Source organism: Achroia grisella, unplaced genomic scaffold (genome assembly GCF_030625045.1).
Source record: "Achroia grisella isolate CSIRO2021 unplaced genomic scaffold, CSIRO_AGI_Agris_v1 utg2809, whole genome shotgun sequence".
Taxonomy (NCBI): domain Eukaryota; kingdom Metazoa; phylum Arthropoda; class Insecta; order Lepidoptera; family Pyralidae; genus Achroia; species Achroia grisella.
The window spans coordinates 769,757-789,649 of record NW_026712768.1 but is presented as its reverse complement, the minus strand read 5'-3'; the positions used below and the strand labels follow the sequence as shown (position 1 = coordinate 789,649).

At 34.3% G+C, this 19,893-nt stretch overlaps 1 protein-coding gene across 6 annotated transcripts in view; it reads right to left on the bottom strand.

The window, feature by feature from the left end:
* Positions 1 to 19,893, bottom strand: part of LOC131843160 (hemicentin-1) — a 581,682-nt gene that overhangs the window by 67,494 nt on the left and 494,295 nt on the right. For all 6 annotated transcript variants that reach the window (XM_059191771.1, XM_059191772.1, XM_059191767.1 and 3 more), the window contains exons 5-6: positions 12,442 to 12,591; positions 2,446 to 2,603 (exon numbers count right to left, since the gene is read on the bottom strand). In XM_059191771.1, coding sequence (XP_059047754.1) covers positions 2,446 to 2,603; positions 12,442 to 12,591 — 308 coding nt within the window. The remainder of the gene's footprint in view (positions 1 to 2,445; positions 2,604 to 12,441; positions 12,592 to 19,893) is intronic.

The following is a 19,893-nucleotide window of genomic DNA, read 5'->3' as shown; positions in this document are numbered from 1 at the left end:
CTAGACTGGATCGTAGGGAAAAAAATTTAATTATAATATTAAAAATTTAACGTTCATAAGCGGCTACAAGTCCTACATGAAATTTGATACGATACGATACGATATCAGAGCAACACACAAGTTTCTTGCTCATTCTTCTTGATGAGTTTGTATTCCGAATGAGCGGTAGAATAAAAAAAAATACTATTCAAAAGTGCTTATATTAAGTTTAGTGGAATAAAGATTATTTCTATTTCTATGATATGATATGATGTGATGTTATGTGATGTGATGTGATGTGATGTGATGTGATATGATATGATTTGATTTGATATATCTCAGGACAATACAAATAATAACACAACGCCATCTAAGAACATAAAATTAAAAAGCTTAAAAAAATGTAATATGATACTAAAATATATTATAAATTTTTAGGCAACGTCATGAAGATTAAACCAGCGTTCCCTCTTTGAATAGCTAGACTACCCAGGCGGTTGTTTATGATATGATTTGATATATCTCACAATATAAATAATAACAAAACGCTATTGGGATACTAATGTAAAACATAGAATACATAGATACATTACATGTTACATTGAGCACAAAAAGTAATAGATCAGCTCTCCGTGTAATTCCTATTGGGAATGATTTCGTGAAGATGTCGTAATATCCCTTTTGTCATATAAGAGGCGAATATATAGGACTCGATGGAGTAAATTATGAAAGGTAATTGAATTATAAAGCTTCCCTCAATCTGCTACGACGTAAGTAGGTTGACAACATATAGGTGTAGTTTATTGATATATTCAACACATAATCTGTATTATTCTAAATACAGTAGACCCGCGGTAATCCGGCCCCTGTCTTATCCGGCCCCCTTTGTAATCCGACATGGTCTATTATTTATTATTGAATCTTTTTTGACAATCGTCGCTGTTTGGGAAACTACTCTGCTACCATGTTAAGTAAATGTTAGGGAATATATAGGGGGATTTAGTGTGTCTGGCGTACCTGTATGGTTCTGCGGATTTCTTTGGCTTCAGGGTCTCGAAGATATCTTCGCTAACTTTCACACACTTTCACAGTAGGTTTAACACAATAGGTTTCCAGTTCTAATTTATTTCAATTCACAAAAAATGCGCGCGCGCGTCAAGGCCGCTGTACGGTCAGTTTGTTACTAGTTAAGGGAGGGGAAGGAAAGACGCGGGAACAGAAAACTAACGGACTTTAATATAATAATCTGTGCTTACGATGGTATAGGGTAGATTTTGAACATAGTTCCCGCTCTAAACAGTCGCTAATGCATGATTGAACAAGTTTGACCTAGTCTTGTATATGTCACCACTGTTATACTCGACGCGTATTTGATTATGATTGCTTAGTTGAATTTGACTACTTCCATGTGATGAAGATAGTGGTGTTCATTGTTTACTGCCTTTTTTCATTATGTATTGCCTATCAGTTCAGAAGCGAAAGCACAAAACACTGACAATTCAAGAAACAGGTGATATTTTAGACCACCTAATTCATAACGAATCTTTTAGTAGTTAACATACATAATGAAGTAATATTTGTACTTCAAAGTGCATATACATACATATATAACATAGAACTTATCACTGGACCTGTAATTTGTCGGATTACAAGGTACTCTTTTGTAAAAAAAATCCGGACTATAGGGGACCCCTTAGGCCCCCTCTATGATCCGACAAATTCGATTGTGCGACACTACCCTGCAAAACGATTGTCGGATAACCGCGGGTCCACTGTATGTACAAAATTTATTTAAAAAAAAAATACATAAAACAATGTTGGTAAATAAGTTAATTATTATTATTATTATTATAGATAAGTTCTCTAATCCTGTATAAACTCATTTGAAAAGATTAAGAGCTGAGTTTCTTGTCAGTTCTTCTCATCTCGAAATCATTCCGAACTGACGGTAGATTTGACTAATCATAAGAGTCTGTAATAGACCTATATGAATAAAGATGTTTTGAATTTGAATTTGAATTGCAAACAGAGTAAATAAATAACCCTGGACAATAAACACAGCGCCATCTACACAATAAGCAGAGCTTGTGTTATGGGTATTAGACAACTGATATAAATATATAGATATTATTATTTCTTTGTAAATACAAACATTCACACACCGCCTTCTAGACCCAAGTTAAGCTAACTAAAGCTTATGTTATAGGTACTAGATAACTCATACAAATAAATAGATATATATATTTCTGTAAATACATACATAATATACACAGAAAACACCCAGATCGATACAAACAATCATAGTCATGAATACAAATGTTTGTATCGTGAGAGGAATCGAACTCGCGACCATCGGAAGTAATGTGTTAAATCACTGGACCACCGAGGCCGTCCCTTGTAAAATGTACCCCAACTTTGGGAAAAAAAACTATATTATTATTAAAAGTAGAAGGGGGAAGTACTTACATGGATGTTATGCTGCTCAGGATCCAGCTTCTCCGTTCCATTGTACCACTCGATCTTGGCTGCTGGTCTAGCTCCTGATGCTGTGCACATGAGAGTCAGTAGCGTGCCTTGTGTTGCATGTTCCCCCACGCCCGATATGAAGGCTTTATTCGGTGGCACTGTAACGTAACGTAATATTAATTAAAATTATAATTTAAGTGCAATGATGGCTGGCTCATCCGTCATACTCGTGAACGGGTGCCGATTGTAGGGACTGGTTTGTTCCGGCTACGAATACTGATTAGGCTATTTGAATTTAAAAATGAATCTGTATTATTGTAAACTTGTACAACATTTATTTGAAAGGAATACGTTAACAATCATCATGACGGTAGATTTGACATATCATAAGAGTCTGTAATAGACCTACATGAATAAAGATATTATGAATTTGAATTTGTATATTTCAAGGGGCAAGGTATCGAAGTATCAGACACGAATGAGCAACACGCAAGTTTCTTGCTCGTTCTTCTTGTGATGAGTCTGCAGTAATGAGTTGTAGAATAAAAAAATATGACTATTCAAAATGAATGAATATTATTTCTGATTGATAATGCTCGAGAAAAAGCAATAGTTGTAGAAAATAATAAAGGAACCCCATAAAAATCATTTACAGTATTTTTTTTTGTTTCATGTAATCAACAGCATATATATATAATTTATACACCATATATAGTTTTATATAGTAAAGAAACTAACAAGAAACTCAATTGAATTACTTTTTTAAAGCCATTTTATTTACAATGTGTATTTATTGAGGCGTCTACATCTACGAAGCTTTTAGTTTACAATGTGTATTTATTGTCAGTTCTTCTCAATCTCGAATTACTTTTTTAAAGCATTTTATTTACAATGTGTATTTATTGAGGCGTCTACATCTAACAAACTAACAAGAAACTCAATTGAATTACTTTTTTAAAGCCATTTTATTTACAATGTGTATTTATTGAGGCGTCTATCTAACAAACTAACAAGAAACTCAATTGAATTACTTTTTTAAAGCCCTTTTATTTACAATGTGTATTTATTGAGGCGTCTACATCTAACAAACTAACAAGAAACTCAATTGAATTAAAAGATTTTATTTACAATGTGTATTTATTTGAAACTCAATTGAATTACTTTTTTAAAGCCATTTTATTTACAATGTGTATTTATTGAGGCGTCTACATCTAACAAACTAACAAGAAAATTACTCAATTGTTACTTTTTAACAAACTAAAAGAAGTATTTATTGAGGCGTCTACATCTAACAAACTAACAAGAAACTCAATTGAATTACTTTTTTAAAGCCATTTTATTTACAATGTGTATTTATTGAGGCGTCTACATCTAACAAACTAACAAGAAACTCAATTGAATTACTTTTTTAAAGCCATTTTATTTACAATGTGTATTTATTGAGGCGTCTACATCTAACAAACTAACAAGAAACTCAATTGAATTACTTTTTTAAAGCCATTTTATTTACAATGTGTATTTATTGAGGCGTCTACATCTAACAAACTAACAAGAAACTCAATTGAATTACTTTTTTAAAGCCATTTTATTTACAATGTGTATTTATTGAGGCGTCTACATCTAACAAACTAACAAGAAACTCAATTGAATTACTTTTTTAAAGCCATTTTATTTACAATGTGTATTTATTGAGGCGTCTACATCTAACAAACTAACAAGAAACTCAATTGAATTACTTTTTTAAAGCCATTTTATTTACAATGTGTATTTATTGAGGCGTCTACATCTAACAAACTAACAAGAAACTCAATTGAATTACTTTTTTAAAATTTTATTTACAATGTGTATTTATTGAGGCTCTACATCTAACAAACTAACAAGAAACTCAATTGAATTACTTTTTTAAAGCCATTTTATTTACAATGTGTATTTATTGTTTCTATTCAATTGAATTACTTTTTTAAAGATTTTATTTACAATGTGTATTAGGCGTTATCTAACAAACTAACAAGAAACTCAATTGAATTACTTTTTTAAAGCCATTTTATTTACAATGATTTATTGACGAGCTCATCATTTTATTTACAATGTGTATTTATTGAGGCTCGAAACTCAATTGAAAAAAGCCATTTTATTTACAATGTGTATTTATTGTCTACATCTAACAAACTAACAAGAAAATTGAATTACTTTTTTAAAGCCATTTTATTTACAATGTGTATTTATTGAGGCGTCTACATCTAACAAACTAACAAGATCAAAATTACTCATTTTATTTACAATGTATTTTTTTTCTAACAAACTAACAAGAAACTCAATTGAATTACTTTTTTAAAGCCATTTTATTTACAATGTGTATTTATTGAAGCGTCTACATCTAACAAACTAACAAGAAACTCAATTGAATTACTTTTTTTTAAAGCCATTTTATTTCCAATGTGTATTTATATAGGTGTCTACATCTAAGAAACTGGCAAGAAACTCAATTGAATTACTTTTTTTTTAAAGTAATTTTATTTTCAATGTGTATTTATATAGGTGTCTACATCTAAGAAACTGGCAAGAAACTCAATTGAATTACTTTTTTTTTACAAAAGGTACATAGACTGTTTCCCAAGTATTCTCTACATAACATTGCTAATCGCCACCCAAAACTTGGGACAGTGCCCCAGGGTCCCATTCTGTGTTCCACTCATATCATGTCCCGTTATATAGCCGTGTCGGACAAGCGTCGTAAAATAGTTCCCGGACTTGCGATTTTTTTATGCCATTGGGAATAAGTGTTATTGAGTCTACAAAATTGGGGCGGAAGATATATGATTTAGAAGATGCATCTATATTGGGCATTTTTCATTTCCGTGACTGAGGTTTATTGGTTACTAGCTTCCCACCCCGGCTTCGCACTGATGTACATGTATTATACATATAAACCTTCCTCTTGAATCACTCTATCTATTAAAAAAACCGCTTCAAAATCCGTTGCGTAGTTTTAAAGATTTAAGCATATATAGGATCGGACAGACAGCGACAGCGACTTTATTTTATACTATATAATGACTAGTGAGGGAACTTTATTTTTCTAAAATAAAAAGTAGCCTGAGATACTCCTTATTACATCAGCTAAAAGACCCGTCAAAATCGGTTCAGTCATTTCAGAGATTATCCCGACCAAACAGACAGACAGACAGAAAAAAAAATATTATTTTGGTGTTACATACATCATTATACACCATTATTTATATTCATATGCATGTATGTAGTAAAAAACGGTTATTTCAATATTACAAACAGACACTCCAATTTTATATATATATGATATTGTACGTATCAAATAGCATATAGAATTATACCTCCAACATTCAAGATAGACCTATCTCAATTACAGAGTACGTCGATTGGCTTTGATAAGTGGATTCATATGGGGGAGAGTAATTTCTGGCAAATGAAATTATTTTTTCCATTACGAAAGCTGAAAGCTTCAGTAATTAATAATATATTACGAGTACTGGAGTTTCATAACAATAGTCTGGTTCGAGATTATCGTTTAATATAACATATAAACATATAAACAAATTGGAGTGTCTGTATGTAATATTGCATTTCATAACAATAGTGTGGTTCTAGATTATCGTTTAATTTAACATATAAACATATAAATAAAATTGGAGTGTCATATAAATAAAATAGTGTGGTTCTAGATTATCGTTTAATTTAACATATAAACATATAAATAAAATTGGAGTGTCTGTATGTAATATTGCGTTTCATAACAATAGTGTGGTTCTAGATTATCGTTTAATTTAACATATAAACATATAAATAAAATTGGAGTGTCTGTATGTAATATTGCGTTTCATAACAATAGTGTGGTTCTAGATTATCGTTTAATCTATACATATAAATAAAATTGGAGTCTCTGTTTGTAATATTGAAATAAATTTTTTTACTACATGCATATGAATATAAATACGGTACATACGCCAAAATAAATTTTTTTACTATTTTCGTCTATCTGTTTGTTCCGGTTAATCTCTGAAATGGCTGGACCGATTTTGAAGGGACTTTTTTTGAAATAACTTAACTTTTATTTTAGAAAAAATCCACGCGGATCAAGTAGCGGATACATCTAGTCTATACATATAAATAAAATTGAAGTGTCTGTTTGTAAGATTGAAATAACCGTTTTTTACTACATACATTCATATGAATATAAATAATCGTGTATAAATAATGGTGAACATATAACAAAATAACATTTTTTACAATTTTTGTCTGTCTGTTTGTTCCGGCTAATCTCTGAAATGGCTGGACCGATTTTGCTGGGACTTTTTTTGGCAGGCAGATAATATAATAAGGAGTAATATAGGCTACTTTTATTTTAGGATAATAAAGTTAAATTCCATGCAGAACAAGTCACAGGGACAGCTAGTATTTAGCATATTTTAAGTAAAAAAACGCGTTATTAGTTAGTACTTAAATATTGATTATGTATTAAACGTAAACATAATACTGTGGAGGGGTAGTGAATTAATTCAGTGAGTGCAGAGAGGGTTGGTGGCGTGTTGGACATCGCTCGCGCCCTGAAGGCTTCAGTTGCCGATATTGCAAGGTGGTAAAATGTCCGACCCTATTACTTCTAGTGATGTAACGATATCGATATATCTTATTTACTATCTGTACCCGCGATTTCATCCGCATGGAATTTAACTTTATATTTCTATAATAAAATTAGCCTAAGTTACTCCTTATTACATCAGCCATCTGTCAAAAAAAAGTCCGGTCAAAATCGGTCCAGGCATTTTTAAGAGATTAGCCCGAAAAAACAGACGGACAGACAGGCAGACAAAAATTTAACTTAAAAAAAATTACACAGCGCCATCTAGTAGCAAACTAAGCCGAGCTTGTGTTATCGGTACTAGACAACTGAAAGAAATATTTCTTTGTAAATATTCAGATACAAAAATAATGCGCATGAATTCAAATGCACAGTGCGAGAAATCGAATCCAAGACCATCAAAACTAAGAATAGAATAGAATAGAAAATCATTTATTCAAATAAACTTACATTGAAGCACTTTTGAATAGTCATAACATTTTTTTTTTAATCTACCGCTCATTCGGAATGCTGTCTCATCACAAGAAGAACAAGCAAGAAACTTGTGTGTTGCTCTTTTAAATAATTTATTCTTACTTACAATTTAAGTTTAAGTATGTGAATACAAACCACCGATTAGCACTAATTCAATGAAATAATAAAATAAAAAAAACATTCTATATACAACAACTGGTTAAACAATCAATAAGAGAAAATAAGTCATAGTGATTAGAGCAGACCAGTCCACACAAGCAGCACCCGTTCACGAGTATGACGGATGAGCCAGCCACCATTGCACTCGACCATATTTTAGGGAGCCCAATGACCCGGCCCACCACGCCGCCACAAGTCTGGACATTTTAGTGAGCATGACTACTCAAAACACCAGACCACGTCATAGCTACTCACAATTGCCATCTGATGGTTATAGTATTCACATTTCACATAAGAATGCATGCGGCAATCAATACAAAAACCGCTACGCTTTCATATTTCTAAAATAATTGAATCAAAAAAGCAATGAGATAAACAAATTATAACGTTGTATGCTAATAAACTAATTATTTACTTGATATGTTGTCATCTATGAACTCGTCTATCCTGTAATAGGCTTTCTTACATAAAAATTGTTTAATATAAGATTTGAATTGCCTCTCTATCTATGTGTAGTGTCTCTGTGTGTAAGAGTTGCTAAACCGCTAGATAACCGAATCCGTTAAAGACATTTAACTTTTAACTCTAATAAAACCGTAACTCTATTCAATACAATACAATTACCAATAGATTTCACAGCATTGAAACCCTACACAAGTGTTATTGGGTCATAAAACAACATCAGTTTATAAGAGGTCATAAATGTCCAAGTTTATCGATAACAAACCTATCGACATGCACCCATCTCTATGATACACTATCTTGCCACTTATTAGCTATACGCTCTCGCAATTTATCGGGTGGGCCCTGAAAATTGCTCGCCAGTGTAGTACCGGAGTTAGTTAAGTGATGGCTTAATGTGCCCTTATATGTAAAATATAGGGGGTAGATTCGCTATATTTTACTACCACCAGCCTTGTATCCAGGGTATTAATTAATTGGAGGTTTTATTTATTAGTGTTATGTCCTACAATAACTTAGTGAGCAAATTTATAGTGTTTTTCTTAGTTACACTTAGTTTTTTATAGATTTAAAAAAGGAGATCCATTTACTACCCGATTTGAACCTATAACTGTGTCATTTTAATAATAATAATACATGCCGCATAGTCAGATTTCAAATTTCTACACTCATCATCATCTGCTTCTTCCTTATCCCATTTATTTGTGGTCGTCGTAATATGTTTTTCTTTTCCATTCATCTCTGTTCGCAGTCATCTCGTTATTTACTCCCTTTCTCACCATATCATCTTTCACACAGTCCATTCATCTCTTTTTCGGTCTTCTTCTACCCTTATAACCATCCACATTCATATGTAACACTGTCTTTAGGATATGATCTTCATTCCTACGCATTACATTCCCACCTTATACATTATATGCAACGGTATAAAAAAAAACTTATACCTGTTCAAGTTTAAGTCCATCCCTGTTAAAACCCAATATCATACCAGCACTATCAATGACAAGTAATAGTCTAAATATTCGAGTATTTCCGTTTGACGTAAGCAAGTCGATTATTAGTAGCCCACGCTTTATTAGTAGCCCACGCTTCAAATTTGGGTCTAAGTTTGTAGACTTGACCTTTATAATATATTTGTTTACTTTACGCAAAATGATATTTAATATTCGTTAAGGGTAGTGGAATGTAAGTGACGTGGACTAATAGTACCATTGCTAAAATATAGATAGAAAACACCCAGAGCGATACAAACAATCATAGTCATGAATACAAATGTTTGCACCGTGCGAGGAATCGAACCCGCGACCATCGGTAGTTAGACGGTGTGTTAAACCGTTATCCACAGATCCCGTCATTATTACATTTCACGTTAATAAAACGCTTTCGAGAAACCTTCAATATATTGTATTACTATCAATTGAATTAAAAAAAGTAACTTATCTTACAGATCTGCAAAAGAAATCTGCCAAAATTATTCCATTCAAGTCATAGTATATTTTTGTCTAAGTTAAGTGAGTTAAGGTAACTAATTCCGAGAAAATGTAAGTGAAATATCCTTGGAAAGAAAGTATTTTAGGCGAAAAGAAATTTAAACAGATTAAATTAATTGAACGAGACAAGGGAGTGTTGGATGAATATAGACGAATTTGTGATTAAAACTTTAATTAATAGGACATTCGTTGTATGCATGACTGAAATTAATTATCCACGAATAAATATTATTAATAAGGGCAAAATATCCAGCTAGGTAGGTCTAATTTAGAGAAACAGGTCAATCGTTGAATCCAACTCGGATGGGCAGCGTTCGGGAAGCTCCGATATATCTTTTCGTCCAAATTTCCGCAGTGTCTCAAGACGAAGGTTTACGGCCAATGTGTTGCCAGTGATGACTTACGGCATTGAGACGTGGTCGCTAACTATGGGCCTCGTGAACAAGCTCAGAGTCACTCAGAGGGTAAAGAGGGCTATGCTTGGAGTTTCTCTGCGTGATCGAATCAGATCCGCAGAGGAACCAGAGTGACCGAAATTGCGACACTGATGTGGCAATGACCAGGGCACATAGCTCGTAGGACAGATGGCCGTTGATGCAATAAAGTCCTCGTGTGGCGATCACGGACCGGAAGATGCAGCATGGGAAGGCCTCCAGCAAGGTAGACCAACGATCTGGTCAAGATCGCTGGAAGGCGATAGATGAGAGCAGCGCAGGACACATAGTCGTGGAGATCTTTGAGGGAGGCCTATGTCCAGGAGTGGACGATGATTAAAATAATAATTAATATTAGTATAGATTTATACACCTATGGTACATAACAAACTATATAACCCGCGCAACTTCGTCTGCGTTTCATTTCCCCACCTTCAGCAATATTTTTCATTGCAGCCTCACTCCTATCGGTCGTAGCGTAATGTTATATAGCATTAAGCCCTCCTGACAAATGAACTATCCAACACAAAATAGTTTTTCAATTCGAACAAGTAGTTCATGAGATTAGCGCGTTCAAAGAAGCAAATAAAACAAATTCTTCAACTTTATAATATTAGTATACTCATACATTAATGATGAAACAAATTCATTAGTTATTGATTAGGTATGAAGATAAACACCATAGTCTTCTGGAATAATAAGGCAATTTATAGTTCGTGTGTGATTCAGTTATTAGGCCCACAGGTTTATCTACGTTGACTATTCTTCTGAACTGGTCAGATGATCACCACACGTTGTAACCTGTGTTCTGGGACAATGGTTTCGAATGTGCTTCCTCCCGGGTACACTTGGATTGTGGAATGAACTTCCTGCCGAGGTTTTCTCGAGAGACTTCAGTATGGGGTTTATCAAGAAGTATACTAAGATTTCTTAAGGATCGGCAACGCGCACGTGACACACCTGGTGTTTCAGGCGTCTATAGGCTACGGTAACCCTTTACCATCAGATGGGCCGTATGCTTGTTTGCCACTTATGTAGTATAAAAAAATAGTTTATGTATAATTCATTACAGATCCTGGATCTAGATCTTCATTTACGATGACAATGCTTCTGAGCTAAAATGAATTATCATGTTAAACATTGGATAAGTAAAAAACTCAGATATATAAAGTAGCTCTTCTATTTGAAAGTCGGCAAAAATATACAATTAGGGGCTTGTAAATCTATAAAACATGTAGCAACAGTTTAATTCCACAATTTTTTACAATCGACCCATAAAATTTCCACCCTGAAATCCAAATTAAGCGTTAATTTTGATTCCCCTTAACTCGCCGACTTTTTCCTGTTTAATTTGGCAAGCGAATAAATTTTCATTAAGAACTGCCCTGATACTATTTAATTAATGGCCGTAATTATAGAACAGCGCTCTCTGAATGTGATAAGAGAAAAAAACTGCAAGAGATCACTTGTCTGCTGACGTTAGCTCGGTTTACTTGATGTGCTCTCTAAGTATTTGTATTGTGTAGACTTTTCTGTTAAATAAACAAGTGTTAATATTTCTCGGTGGTATAGAGGTAAAGCACACCGTCTTACTTACAATGGTCGCAGGTTCGATTTGTCACACTTGTCAAAAGTGTACTTCAGTTAACATGAATTATACTTGCAGTGTAGTTTAAATTTCAGTTACAAGATATAGTGGTAATAGAAACTTAAAAGTTGTCACAAACACTACAATTTAATACGAACTTGTGAAATGTTTTTTTTTATCTGTTATGATAGTCTAGTAATAAGATGGACGTCACTAGCTGTGTGCTTATATTTGTAACCACGTCATTAATCCTAACTAATATTATAAAAATCCGAAAAAGGGTTGTAAGTGGTTGAAAGGGGCAATGAAGTGTTGTACAGAAATATCGTCGTTTTTAAAGCTAGAAGCTTAAAAAATATTATTTAGTTTGTTGATTAGATATAAAAATAAAAAGGGTTGTAAGGGGTTGAAAATAGGGATGAAAGATTGTATGAATGGTATCGTCATTTTTAAAGCTAAAAGCTTAAAACATATCTTTAGGCTGTTGATTAAGTGTAAATAAATGTGACAATCAAAGTTTGTGAAAATGTTAAAAATAAAATTGGGGATGAAACTTCGTCAGGACATTAATTTTTGAAGCTTTGCTAAGAAATATCCATGAACTATTTTTTAATTTTCAGTTAGATTATTAAATACTATTTCTTTCTTTGATCAAGGTCACTAGTCCACACGGACGAAGTCACGGGCACAGCTAGTAACTTAATCAAATATATTATTTTGAATTAATAATAATTAAGTATATAATTTGGTCAAATTAATATAATATCAACTAACCTTCCACGTCTAGTAACACTTTTCTCACAATTGGTTCGTCTAACGCCGCCGATGAGACTATACACTTCAGCTCGCCTCCCAGCTCCGCCCGCGTGACCGTCAGAGGCAGGACATGTTGGAACGTCGTCGCATTTGGAGTTGTTGTTTGCGCTGTAACAAATCAATACATAAATATTTTGAAACACTCAATATGAATCAAAATTCGTTTATTCAAGAGACCATTTTAGCTTATGAACCCGCGACTGTCGGAACTAAGGTAGTAATATAGTAGTAGATGAATCACGATGATACAACAGTAACAGGTAATTTTTATTTTTATTTTTTGTCATGCTCACTAAAATGTCCAGACTTGTGGCTGCGTGGTGGGCCGGGTCATTGGGCTCCCTAAAATATGTTCGAGCGCAGTGATGGCTGGCTCATCCGTCATACTCGTGAACGGATCCTGCTTGTAGGGACTGGTCTGCTCTAATCACTATGACTGATTCCCTCTTATTAATTATTTAACCAGTTGGTTACATAGTCAATATTTTTTCTATTTGAGTATTTAATTGAATTAGTGCTAATTGATGGTTTGTACACACTTAAACTTAAAAATGTAAAGTAATAACAAAATTATTTAAAAGAGCAACACGCGAGTTTCTTGCTCGATCTTCTTGTGATGAGACAGCTTTCCGAATGAGCGGTAGATTAAAAATATGTAATGACTATTCAAAAATGCTTTAATGTAAGTTTATTTGAATAAGTGATTTTCTATTCTATTATCAATGCTAATTACTTCATTTATATAATACTAACTGTTCCGGCAAACGTTGTTTTGCCATTTTATTTCGACAGCCTCGGTGGTCTAGTGTTTTAGCACACCGCTGTATTATCCGATGGTCGTGGGTTCGATTCCTCGCACGACACAAATATTTGTATTCATGAGTATGATTGTTTGTATCGGTCTGGGTGTTTTCTATGTATAATATATGTATGCATTTACAAAAAAATGTATCCATGTATTTATTTGTATCAGTTTTCTAGTACCAATAACACAAGCTCTGCTTAGCTTGGGACTAGATGGCGTAGTGTCAATTGTCCTGAAATATTATTATTATTTTTTCATTTTTTCTCTTGTTTTATATATTTAAAAGAAGGTAATACTCACCTACATGGGCCTTGGCCAAGTGTGGGAGAGGTTGTGCTGTGTGAAGATATTATTATTTTAATTTAGGTATTAATATCGCTTTTAAAAAATAGGGGTTGGTGGTAGAAGGGTGAAAATTTAGGGTTGTATATATTTTAAAAGCCACTCGCATAGTCTGTATTAGTCCTAATAAGTACACAATATAATAAAACGGATATGGTATGCTATAATTCACTACCAATGTACACCAATTGCCATCTGCTGTCTATACGTGCCCCTATGGGGCGGTAGTAAATTGATGAGTAATTTATCCGAAAACACACCCTCTTTCTACCCTCGACATTGACGGATAATGTGAAAAAGTGGCCAAATTACATCTGAAGTTTGCTAGTATTATGTTATCTGTGGTTTGCACGTCTTTTTTATGTGGATAGTCAAGTAAGAATCGATGAAGAAGTGTAAATACTATTCTCTGAGAAAGACAACCCCGGATTCTTCAATTTCGAATTGAAGAATAGAATAGAATTCTTCTGGGTTAGCGCTACATCCTAGCAATCTCTTTATTAATAAAAAAAAATGTTTTATACCAAGTCTTTTATATAATATTATAGGATTTTATTACCTTACCTAAATGTCGTTTAACTAAATTTAGTAATTCGTTTTACGGTAATTGCGTAAGGTTTTACAACAAAATATCAGAGTCTGTTATAAATCTGACTGAAAATAAATCTTAAATGTCGTATTAAACATTTCCTTTTGTAAAAAAGCTTACTATGAAATTTAAGGGTTCGTTAACGATAATAATGTTTTTGTAGAAATACTTAAAATTCATAGCGCTGACAATATTATCTGATTGCAATAATGAATGAGTACGTAGCGGTTCTATGTTGATTATCGCATGCCTCTTATATATACTCGTATGTATACACCACGGACGTCTACAGAGTTTAGGTAACAAATATGTATGTTTACAAAATTACATATATATGTACATATATGTATATATATATATATGTTTTGGTATTAATATTTAAGTTTCTCTCTCACACATAGATACACACACACACACACTACACACACACACACAAACATAAATACACACACACACAAGCATCACCTTTGAAATATAATATAAAAACACCGAATATAAAAATAAAGATAAATTCAAACAGGAAAAACATCATTTCGTGTCGTGAACAACCCGTTTCAAAATGCGCTGAGGACGATATATCACGGACAGGTATCAGGTGTTGAACAAAGACTAACATAGATCATAGCGCGTTACTCTATTACGGAGAATGAGAAAGTATCAGCACACAGCAGGGGGTGCTGCAGGGGTTGACAGGGGGGGGGGGGGGACACGAGTGATGGGAGATCAAGTCGAGGCTGGAATGGACGGTACATTATTTATCTTGTCCCCGCTTCTATATATATATATATATATATCTTAACTAGCTACTCGCCCCGACTTCGCACGGGTGTACATATATTATACATATAAACCTTCCTCTTGAATCACTCTATCTATTAAAAAAAACCGCTTCAAAATCCGTTGCGTAGTTTTAAAGATAGGGGACGGACAGACAGCGACTTTGTTTTATACATTACTAGCTACTTGCCCCGGCTTCGCACAGGTGTACATGTATTATATATATAAATTCCTAGTGAATCACTATTATCTATTAAAAAAAACCGCTTCAAAATCCGTTGCGTAGTTTTAAAGATTTAAGCTTAAATAGAGACGGACAGACAGCGACAGCGACTTTATTTTATACTATGTAATGATTAATTCATAATTTAAAAACGACGCTCTTGTCGTTGGAGCTCTTGCTACTTTACGACAAGACTCCAATTTTGTCTTTAATTTTAATACTACTAGCTGTCCCGGCAAACGTTGTTTTGCCTTAAAATAAAATAAAAAATTTAGGGGTGGCCTATCCCTGACATTTAGGGGGATGAAAAATAGATGTTGGCCGATTCTCAGACCTATTCAATACGCTCACAAAATTTCATGAGAATCGGTCAAGCCGTTTCGGAGGAGTATGGGAACGAAAACTGTGACACGAGAATTTTATATATAAAATAAATAAAGTCAGAGTATATTATTCTAGTATTATATTCTCATTTAATTCTAACAAGGTGCTTGGAGCCTGGAGTCTTGGAGTCAGAAATAGAAAAAAGTTACCAACCCAAAAATCGTAATCTTATAAAATTGCAAGAATATCGTAAAATTGTAAGTGACATCGCTGTTTCTTTGTTGCACCATATCTTGGATTTCTGGATGATAATAGAATGGTTCATCAGTGAAGGATGATGAGATGGGCATTAGGTCAGGTCTAACTGACCTGACCTCATGCCCATGACCATATCTTGGATTTCTGGATGATAATAGAATGGTTCATGAGTGAAGGATGATGAGATGGCCATGAGGGCAGTTAGCCCTTCATGGAAAATCCACCATGAATTAATCACGTTTCCAGGGGGAACCACATGGAGGTCAGCCTGATATGGTACTTTGCCAGCAATAGGGTTATTAGTCCACATTACTAATGATCCCCTTCCCCCCATTATACCATATCAGATCGTTCTTACCTCAGTTTCCTCTGGAAATCATTGTAGTTCGGTTAGATTGGATAAATTACGTACTCAATAAAATACTCATCCGGGAACCCTTCTGCGCCTGAGGGTACAATGGCCCAAAGTACATCATCCAAGTACGCAAAGTAAATCAAAAGCGATTATTGTAAAACTTTCCACTCTCGCTTATGACTGCCTCCCGGGACGATAAAAATAATCCGCATTATCACTCACGATATAGAACCCTAAGGCTGTGTCCATATTGAAGTTATTCCAAGTGATATTTATTTATTTCAGGCATACATAGGCAATAATAATATAAATTGTGCCACGGCACTGATGACGGCAATCTGTCACGGAAGCGCCAATACACCAACACCGCTATTGGCCAGTAGTCCTCCTTTATGAAGGTGGGCAGCATGTTAGTACGCCACGAATGCCTTGAAACTCGCGTTGCAACTCGGCTTTAGCTGCGTCTCCCTCAATGGCAGGTTACTTCTGGTCCGTATGTAGACAAATTTCTGATCTTTAGTATCGTATAGGTAGGACAGGTGCATTGCCGTGGTCGGTGTAGCAGCACGCAGCAGGAAGTTGGACCTAATGAGTGCAGTGCCACAGTGGTTCTGATTGACCCTTTTTATGCGCCTTTTTTTATGTACTTCGATGAAGCCTACATCATTATAATGGAATGGAACGGCCTGAGATAATCGTTTACGCTGGTGTAGCACCATTGGAGGATGATAAGATGAGCATGAGATCAGGTCAGTTAGCACATCATGACAAATTCACCAAGAATTTATCACTATAGTTCCCAGGGTCAACCTGACGTGGTACTTGCTACCTATGTGGTCAAAAGTCCACTAAAATTTCCCTTCCCCAAATTCTTGTATAAGGAGTAGTGGGAAGCCCCTGACTACCTTCTCCGTGATAAAATGCGTGAAAGTATGTTCTATAAGTAAGAACCAAAATATTCTACTACATTATGTCTTGTATTAAACTAGGAATCTCTGATGGTAAGTGATTACCGCGCACATAAGCACCTACAAGATCACAGGAATTGCAGTTGCGTTGCCGGCCTTTTAAGAAAGAATAAGGTCTTTTCTTGAAGGTTTCAATATCATATCGATTGGAAGGTGATTCCACAATGTGGTTCTACATGGTAAAATGTTTCTAGAAAACCGCACTGTTGAGGACCGCCATTCCAGGCGATCAGGATGATATTTTAGTTTCTGGCGGGTACGGTGGTGAAAATCAGCAGCTGGTATTAATCCGAACAATTCCTCAGAACACTCCCCGTGATATATGCGGTAGAAAATGCACAGAGATGCAATATCTCGCCGAGCCAATGGGTCGAGTCTGTCACAAAGACGTTGATTAAGTTATTGAGTTTCTAGATAGAGGAGGACCGTTAATTCATTCATAATTTAAGAGCTGTGCTCTTGTCGGTGGAGCTCCCGCCACCTTCCACGATCTTCTATCAGTCCCTTTAGCTGTTGATACGACACGACTCCAACTTTTTCTTTAACTTGCTTGATATAGCTGTGTCTACAGAGTTTAAATTAAATATTGATAATTACCAATATATTTATTGACCAAAACGTATTATTTATCAATTAATAACTTTATAATAACCAATAGGGATGTCCATATTGTCCAGATCGAGTCCAGTGTGGGCACAGCTTTGCCGGCTCACTAAACTTTCCAGTTGGTAATATTGAAACAACTAAAAGGGTCGAACTGAACAAATATAAGCCTAAAACAAATTTAATTACACATGATAGTAGTTTCAAATTGCCTTTATTGTGCTTGGAGTTTGCTGTTGACATATATGAATGAGCATTTCCAAGTGCGGGATGAAGTTGATTTTATATAAGTACTTACTTTACTTATTGCAAAGTAATAATAATCTCAGGACAATTGACACAGCGCCATCTAGACCCAAGTTAAGCTATCTAAAGCCTGTGTTATGGGTACTACTATAGATAACTAAGAAAAATACTTAGATCTATATATTATACATAAAAAACAACCAGACCGATATAACCAATCATACTCATGAATACAAACGCTTGTGCAGTGCGAAGAATCGAACCCGCGACTGTTAGAAGTATGGCGGCGTGCTAAACCAATAGACCATTGAGGTCGTCAAACGCTAGAAACTAAAATATCATCCTGATCACCTGGATGAATGGCGGTCCTCATTCTAGAAATATTTTGCCACGTTGAACCACATTGTGGAATCACCTAAGAAATGGTATTTCCTATACGATATTAAAACCTTCAAGAAAAGAGCTTATTCCTTCTTAATAATAATAATAATAATAATAATAATAATAATAATCATCTGTTAAATTATATTTATTGAGCAAAGCATATTACCCACTAATCGATTACTTAACGATTGACGAGCGTGCATGACATGCACGGGATTTTCATTTAATGTTAAATAGACACCTATATAAAAAACGCTGTTTTGCCATATACATTTAATGTATTAAAAATTAGGGGTTAGTGATATAAGGGTGAAAATGTAGGGTTGTATGTATTTATTGTTGACACATTATAAAAAAAACTATGTTAAAAAAATTAAAATTAATGTTATGGGTGGACAACCCTTATCACTTAGGGGTAGAAAATATAGATATAGACACCAGATATATTATTATTATTATAAAAAAACCAAAAATATTGATTTATTTAAAACTACCTACTCGCCCCCGCTTCGCCCGGGTGTGCATGTATTATACATACAAACCTTCCTCTTGAATCTATTAAAAAAATCGCTTCAAAATCCGTTACGTAGTTATAAAGATTTAAGCATACATAGGGACGGACAGATACATTATATATGTAAACCTTCCTCTTGAATCATTCTATCTATTAAAATCTGTTGCGTAGTTTTAAAGATTTAAGCATACATACGGACGGACAGACAGCGATAGCGACTTTGTTTTATACTATGTAATGATGTTAATATACATATTTATAACGAAAATAGTTCGTCTATTCATTTACTTAAATTTTGTGCTTTAATATTCACAAATTTCATGGTAATGCATATAACAATAGTTTTATTTACTAAAGTTTGTTTATAGCTAGAGTAACTCAAATAATTTAATCCATATTTTTTTCAGTTTACTTTCAAGGTGACATACAGACAGAGGTGAATGTACCGACGACTTTATACAAAGTCTACGCCTGAAAATCGTCTGTTACACTTACACAGTAAATTCAATAACCTCATATAATTAATTCACGAGTTGCTACAATTTATATTGAAGGATTACATTGTTGTAATATAGTTAAACGAACAAGTTTAACTATGTACTTGAACTGAGACTATTGTAGGTCGATCGGCGACAGATTTGGGATTTGTGATGTAGCGAAATTAACGCTTGCTAGATGCCATCACGACCCTTTAGAGGTCGTTGAGCGAACACTATTAATTAACTCCGGAATCGATGTTTATACACGTACTACTACGTATTATCTTAGTGTTAATGGTAAACCTGAGATTACACTCTATCCCGAGGAGATAGAAACCATCGCTACTAAGAATATTCTTCAATTCTTATCCCTGATGAGTCTAGGTAGCGAACTCTGGAAAAGAGCGAGCATAATGGATCTATGTAGGTCGCAGAGCTACAGGTCCAATCACCTGCCAATAGTCCAAACAACCTAATAAAAAAAATTAATCTTATTATTTGCTCTCCTCTTGATCCGCATTAAGCTTCTCATCTGGACTGTTC